At 39.3% G+C, this 8,074-nt stretch overlaps 1 protein-coding gene and 1 pseudogene across 1 annotated transcript; both read left to right on the top strand.

Annotated features, from left to right (window-relative positions):
* Window positions 1-410: 410 nt before the first annotated feature.
* On the top strand, window positions 411-3,927 carry LOC125675352 (complement C1q-like protein 2; annotated as a pseudogene).
* A 1,553-nt stretch (window positions 3,928-5,480) lies between these two features.
* On the top strand, window positions 5,481-7,788 carry LOC125675999 (complement C1q-like protein 2). Its single transcript, XM_048913870.2, has 3 exons — window positions 5,481-5,732; window positions 6,633-6,720; window positions 7,321-7,788. Exons 1-3 carry the CDS (start codon window positions 5,547-5,549, stop codon window positions 7,722-7,724), a joined length of 678 nt encoding a protein of 225 aa, XP_048769827.2. The 5' UTR covers window positions 5,481-5,546; the 3' UTR covers window positions 7,725-7,788.
* Window positions 7,789-8,074: the final 286 nt, after the last annotated feature.

The raw sequence follows: 8,074 nt of genomic DNA, 5'->3' as shown, positions 1-8,074 counted from the left end.
GACAGGAATCTATCTAGTTACAGGTTGATTGTACATTGTTTAACGTCCGAGAATTTTTCACTCATATGAAGACGTCACCATTGCCGGAAAAGGGATACAAAATTTAGACCTATGCTCAGCGTTTACGGCCTTTGAGCAGGGAGGGATCTGCATCGTGTCACACCTACCACCTGCTGCGGCACGAGACCTCGGTTTTTGCGGTCTTATCCACTTGACCGCCCCATTTAGTCATCCTTTTCGACAAGCAAATTTAAGGATACTGAGAAAATATTCTAATCCGGGTCCCCACGGGAATGGATCGATGTGAATAAATACTAATAGTACTGTGTGAAACAGTTTAAGATGCAGATAAACTGAATAAATCGACAAGGTATTCACACACGTGACATATTCTAACCTCGTGCTCTAATCTTGAACATTGTTTTGACGCTGTATTGATAAGCCTTACTCTAAATTCCAACATATATACCAGCGCTATGATAGTAATGAAATGCACAATTCTGCTGTTTTGCATAATCTTGGTCAGATCGGAGATTCACGACAACTCTCGCGGAGGGGAATCCAGTGGACCGTGTTCCGATGTAATCCAAGCACTGCGAGATGAGCTGACAGGATTGAAAGAGAAACTCGAGAGACAGGGCGAGGAAATAAATTAGCTTCGACAGGAACTGACGCAAAAACCGAAACAAAGTGGAACTCTGCAGGAACACCCAAATTTCCCGGAGACTCGTGGCAAGTCTCTAAGGAAAAGGTTGTTGCTGAATTCGCCATTAAACAACTCTAATTCTGAAGGTAATATCAGTAGTAATATGTCATAATTTGCTAATTGTAGATATATTCTTTAAGCGAAAACACAGGGAAAGGTTGGGATGATTTACGGGTTGTCAGATGTTTTACATGAAAGGACTTTTTAGGTCGACGTTTCTCAACAAAAACAACAACAACAAAAACAAAAAACAACAACAACAAAAACAACCAAAAAAAAAAAAAAATGCAATACATATTCATTTAAGACAGGACATCCGTGGCTGAGTGGTTAAAGCATCGCGCTCATAATCACACGGCCTCTCACCTCTGGTCGGCGCAGGTTCGAATCTCGCTCGCGCCGGTAAGTGAGAAATTTTCCCAGTTTACTTTCGGAAGGTCGGTGGTCTCTTCCCAGGTACGTTGTATCTGGGTTCTTTCTTCCACCAACAAAAAAACTGGGCGCAACTATTTAACTGAAAAATTGTTGAATGTGGCGAAAAACATCAAAACAATCAATGAAAACAATCATATTCGTTCAACAGCAAAATATCACTAATGGATCACGCCCACAATTTTATTTCTTCATTATTGCGGTGTCGCTAATCACATGATCAGATGATATGACGACCGTCTTGCTCCACAACCAGTATTGAAGCTTGTACATGAACTTTTTTTTTAAAAGTTTGATATTCCCTATAATATAATGGCAACAACAACATCATCCTTCATTTTTTTAAACACGGTTACAGGGAACCTGATTATGATGAATTCACACTTACAGTAACACACGGTTACAGTGAACACGCTTATAATGAATTCACACTTGCAGTAAAACACAGTTACAGTGAACAAGCTTATAATGAATTCACACTTGCAGTAAAACACTGTTACATCAAACACACTTATAATGAATTCACACTTACAGTAAAACATGGTTACATTGAACACACTTATAATGAATTCATACTTACAGTAAAACACGGTTACAGTGAACACGCTTATAATGAATTCATACTTACAATAAAACACGGTTACAGTGAACACACTTATAATGAATTCACACTTGCAGTAAAACACTGTTACATCAAACACACTTATAATGAATTCACACTTACAGTAAAACATGGTTACATTGAACACACTTATAATGAATTCATACTTACAGTAAAACACGGTTACAGTGAACACACTTATAATGAATTCACACTTACAGTAAAACACGATTACAGTTAACACGCTTATAATGAATTCACACTTACAATTAAACATGGTTACAGCGAACATGCTTATAATGAATTCACGCTTACACTAAAACACAGTTACAATGAACTCGCTTATAATGAATTCACACGTACAGTAAAACACAGTTACAGTGAACTCGATTATAATGAATTCACACGTACAGTAAAGCACGGTTACAGTGAACTCGCTTATAATGTATTCACACTTACAGTTAAATATGGTTACAGTGAACACAACAATTATGAATTCACGCTTACAGTTAAACTCGTTTATAATGAATTCACGCTTACAGTTAAACACGGTTACAGTTAACTCGCTTATAATGAATTTACACTTACAGTCAAACACGGTTACAGCGAACACACTTATAATGAATTCACAGTTACAGTCAAACATGGTTACAGCGAACTCGCTAATAATGAATTCACGCTTACAGTTAAACACGGTTACTGTTAACTCACTTATAATGAATTCACACGTAGTCAAACACGGTTACCGCAAACACATTTATAATGAATTCACACTTACAGTTAAACATGGTTACAGTGAACACGCTTATAATGAATTCACACTTACAGTAAAACACGGTTACAGTGAACACACTTATAATGAATTCACACTTGCAGTAAAACACAGTTACAGTGAACACACTTCTAATGAATTCATACTTACAGTAAAACACGGTTACAGTGAACACGCTTATAATGAATTCACACTTACAGTAAAACATGGTTACAGTGAACACACTTATAATGAATTCACACTTACAGTAAAACACGATTACAGTTAACACGCTTATAATGAATTCACACTTACAATTAAACATGGTTACAGCGAACATGCTTATGATTTAAACACCGTTACAGTGAACACGCTTATAATGAATTCATACTTACAGTTAAACATGGTTACAGTTAACAAGCTTATAATGAATTCACACTTCCAATAATATGATTTTGATTCCCTGTGATTTTAAAACACATTTTGAACTTATTGAATATAACAAACCACATTTATAACGAGTCGAATTTGTTCGTCCCCAGCACTTCACTATAAGCGTGTTTCACTGTAATCGTTCGTCCCCAGTACTTCACTATAAGCATGTTTTACTGTAATTGTTCGTTCTCAGCACTTCACTATAAGCGTGTTTCACTGTAATCGTTCGTCCCCAGCACTTCACTATAAGCATGTTTTACTGTAATTGTTCGTTCTCAGCACCTCACTATAAGTGTGTTTTGTTGTAATTATCGTTTCCAGAACTTCCTTATAAGTATTTGTATTGTACATATTTTCTGGGATTTTTTTATTAATAAGTACAAATGTAATTGGTCCTTTTCATTGCTATGATAAAAGTATGGCTCGAATTTTGGTACACGTGTTCTTTGTAAGCTTGTGGTCCATTTTCAGTATCTTTTATCAGAAACAATATCAATTTTTGACAAGTGATTTGCGACACTGAATATTAGTTCTTTACATTTTCCTTCAGGTAATTCCCCTAAAATAGCCTTCTATGCCAATAAGATCACCGACGGCGGCCACAACCTAGCTCTTCACCAAGCTCTTATTTTCGGAAACGACATTACCAATGTAGGAAATTGCTACCATCATTCAACCGGAACCTTCATTCCCAACACCTCTGGAGTTTACGTCTTCGACGTGCAAATATTGATATGTTCGGCAGGACATATATTTAGAACGGAGCTCGTGGTGGAAGGGGTCAGTAAGGCAGCGCATTACACTGGTGACTCAACTCACTGCTCTAACGGGGGCGGGATGGCAGTGCTTCACGTCAATGCGGGCGACAGTGTTTGGGTGAGAGTCCGGTCATCTGACGGAGTGAATGGTGTCGCTTGGGAGAGCAGTTTCTCCGGCTTTCTCCTATATGCAGATTGATTACTTGTGTACAAACTTCATTAAAAGGTTATGATACAGACATAATAAGATGAAATTCTTCAACGAACGAAATTTATATTGTTTAGTCCACAAATTGCAATTATTTATAGCATTACATCATTTAGTCGTAAATGTCCATGTAGATCTAACGCTTTCACAAGGACATTTGACAGGAATATTAATCCTATTTACCAAATGATAAGACTAAATGGGGCGGTCCTTCGGATGAGACCGTGAAAACAGAGGACCCGTGTCACAGTAGGTGTGGCACGATAAAAATCCCTCCCTGCTCAAAGGCTGCAAGCGCCGAGCATAGACCTAAATTTTACAGCCCTGCCCCAACAATGATCTCCAGATGAGTGAAACATTCTCGAGCGGAACGTTAAACAATATACAACAACAAAATGATTAGACCTCACGTACACCTGTAACGTGGATTTCTATCACATGTAAAGAGAAATGAGGATCATTCTAAGCCAAAGGAAGGTTCCTAAGTACATTTCTCCTCAGTTGGGAAGTGACAGTGCCTAGATTGAGATGTCTCCTGGACCTCCTATTGGTCTGAAATTAATCTAGATGTAGTTTCAGTTACGTGTATCGCATTCTAATGATATGATTTACTTACAGTTTGACCTTTGTTTTATGTCCCGACGAGTTTGTTTTTGCGCATATTGAGACATACTCTAAATCAAGACGCATGCCTGGCGCTTGTAGCAATAACAGTGAGGGTTCGTTAACATCCTTACGCCTGTCGCGACATGGAACCTTCGTTTTTAAGGTCACAACTGAAAGACCCGTATATCACACTTCTAAATGCCGTGTTGTATGAAGGAACCATCACTACCTATGATTACGTCCTAGGTTTGACGTGGTCGTGTCACGAGCGAGCCTCCAACTCCGGTTACAAAGCGAGCGCTCTACCATTGAGCTATCGCGTCCGTTATTTGCAGTGTATTTAATCCATGTCATTCTGATAAATTATCTGGAGCATACTATGTTTCTGATTCTAAATCTACCCAACATATGATCAGAAATAGTTTTGTTTTTGGAGGTTGGACCTAGCCTTCACGCCATTGGAGTCTCAAACTGCCTGCTTGAACTTCTCGCAATTTGTTAGATCCTCCACATCTTCGCTAGCCAGGGGTTTACGATCCGTTCAGCTTGTCTTGTAGAGAAGCGGAGCGGATCGTAAACCCTTGCCTAGCGAAGATGGACCCACCACTGTTCATGGAAAGTGGAACGAAAAATGACGAGAGGCTGATTTCATGTACAGACCAAGTGAAAAATGGTATGCAGTGCATACGTTCGCAATTCCTTGGGAATCTGGATCAGAATATGTCCTTAGTACCCCTTGCCGTGCCACAGCAGGTGTGGGACGATAAAGATCCCCCCTGCTCAAAGACCATAAGCGCCGATCATAAGCCTAAATTTTGCAGACTTTCGTCGGCAATGGTGACGTCTCCATATGAGTGAAATATTTTAAGAAGGTACGTTAAACAACATCAAATCAATCAATCATACCGGTATGTTTACACAAGGCTAATTAGATGCCTTATACTGATCAGTGTGTCAGTACATACGCTCTTATCTCTCTCATAGATAATGACCTTCTGGTGAACGTGACACAATTTGAATTTAACACAACATATCCTCTAAACACTGGTATGTTAGAACCAAAGCACACACTATTTCTGTTCTGGATTTGTGCGCTGCAACAAGGATTGTCAGAACTCCATCCCGGTGATGATTTATCCAATGAATCACTGCGGCGGGAATTGTTAGCGCTGAGAAATGAGGTCAGTCAGCTCCGCCAGGAAGTGAGACAGAACGGTGGGGGTAGATTTCTACAGGTAAGGCAGAAAGGTGGGGATAGATTTCTACAGGTAAGACAGAAAGGTGGTGGTAGATTTCTACAGGTAGGTCGGGCATTGAATATGAGTGGTCAGAGTGGCGGAGTATTTTTCAGAGTAGAAGACTAGCTATAGAAAAAAGTCTTACGTGTCGTAATTGCAAAGGAAATAACGGAGAATCCCCCTGTTAAGTATGGATTTGTGATGTAGTGTGAACATGTTTTTCTAAACAGATATGAATAAAATTAAGCATATTTTGTGCTGATAAAAGACTAAGTACTTATTCATAACATGTACTTTGATTTTGACGATATATGTATGTACATGCAGTCCTAAAATAATGTAATTAAATACTGCTCGGTATCAAAATAAACTACTACATTTAAATAAATTGTCATGGATACGATTTTCATATCAAACGCCATTTTTCAAAACAACACTAGGGCAACAGTTGTTGTATGAGTCTAGCTTCTGCGCATGTACAAACATCACTCTAGGGTTACCCGAGTCTAGCTTCTGCGCATGTACAAACATCACTCTAGGGTTACCCGAGTCTAGCTTTCATCATGTACAAACATCACTCTAGGGTTACCCGAGTCTAGCTTCTGCGCATGTACAAACATCAGTCTAGGGTTACCCGAGTCTAGCTTCTGCGCATGTACAAACACCACTCTAGAGTTACCCGAGTCTAGCTTTTCATCATGTACAAACATCAGTCTAGAGTTACCCGAGTCTAGCTTCTGCGCATGTACAAACATCAGTCTAGAGTTACCCGAGTCTTCCCAATCAAACGTGCCCGTTGTGTTCTCTTTACACTTTTTTTCGGAATGCACTAAAATTATTTGTCTTTGAAATTACTGTGTGTGTGTGTGTTACCAACCTTTAACACCCTTTTTCTAGAAAAATGAAACTCATAGTGAGACGCCGTTTGAAGACAGATCTCGAAGACTGTTGCTGCCCTTGCCGATGACGACTTCCGGTACTGCTAGTAAGTTGTAACTATTATATAAAACTTTGTAGTAACACTAACAGATTATTCAAAGGTTGAATATCATTCATACTTTAGGAAACATTTGGACAAAAACTCTATTTAATGCTGCAGTGGGGATGGTACACACACTACATGTATATATGTTGCGACACTTACTGACGCCATTATAGATATGTATGAATGCTGTTTTACTTATTTTAAAAGCATTATTGGCAGTTAAGTTTCTTTTATTATATCGCCACCAAACGTGACACGCGATCTCCATTTTAAGGTCAAATTCAAATGATCGGTGACTTTCATTTCTTATGCCGGAAGCTTGACAGAGGACAGTCACTATCTTTGTAAAACGTTTTCTGTTTGACGCAGTGCCGGGAACGAGATTCGAAACTGATCCTCTCTGTTGTGAAGCGAACACTTTAATCACTAGGCTACATAGACCCAGCATTGTAGAGAAATGGAATCTTAATACCTCCATCTGTTTACGTTCTGTAGTATACACGGAAAGAGGAAAAATAAAATAGTAAAGAACATAATAGAATTTTTGCGCATCTAATTGTGCATTTGATTATAATAATACTAGTATGTTTGATTTTACAGACAACTCGTACAGAATTGCGTTCTCTGCCGATAGTCCCACGGATTATAGCAACCTTGCCGTGCATCAAACTCTGGCTTTTGGACACGTCATCTCTAACGTGGGTAACTTTTACCATCATTCTACGGGGATATTCAACCCCAACGTGTCTGGGGTGTACGTTTTTGATGTACACATACTGCAATGCATATCGGGGCATGACGTACATACAGAACTGGTCGTGGAAGGCGTCCGTAAAGGCGGAACCTATGCCGGGGGATCTTCAACTTGCGCTTATGGAGGGCAGTTAACTATCGTTCACGTTAATGCAGGGGATTCTGTTTGGGTTCGACTTTCAGCATCAGACGGGCATAACTCTTTTGGGTGGGAGACGAGTTTTTCTGGCTATTTGCTGTTTGAGGATTAAAAAGGATTCCAAGCATTCAACATCTTTTACCAAAAGTGACATTAAAACTGGAGATAATTATTAAGCTTAATTTTACGTCAATTTATTCATGCACCATAATGTGTTTTTCTGATCCAAATTTTTCGTTTGTATCGTTAATTTTCCACATATCTGACTTCACCGAAGTTGGCGGACCCCTTTCTGATAGACATCAATGCCACAATGAATGGATGTTAAGAGGTTAGGGTGTTAGCTTTGCAACAAGAAGGCCCTGGGTTCGTTCAGCGATCTTGGCGCCCCGTGAAACTTATGACTTGTAACGTAGGTTGTGACTGTTCCCTCGCTAAGCGCCCGGCAAGAGAAGTGAAAGT

Source organism: Ostrea edulis, chromosome 3 (assembly GCF_947568905.1).
Source record: "Ostrea edulis chromosome 3, xbOstEdul1.1, whole genome shotgun sequence".
NCBI lineage: Eukaryota > Metazoa > Mollusca > Bivalvia > Ostreida > Ostreidae > Ostrea > Ostrea edulis.
Note: the sequence above shows the minus strand (reverse complement) of the source record. Positions and strands in the feature narration are given on the sequence as shown.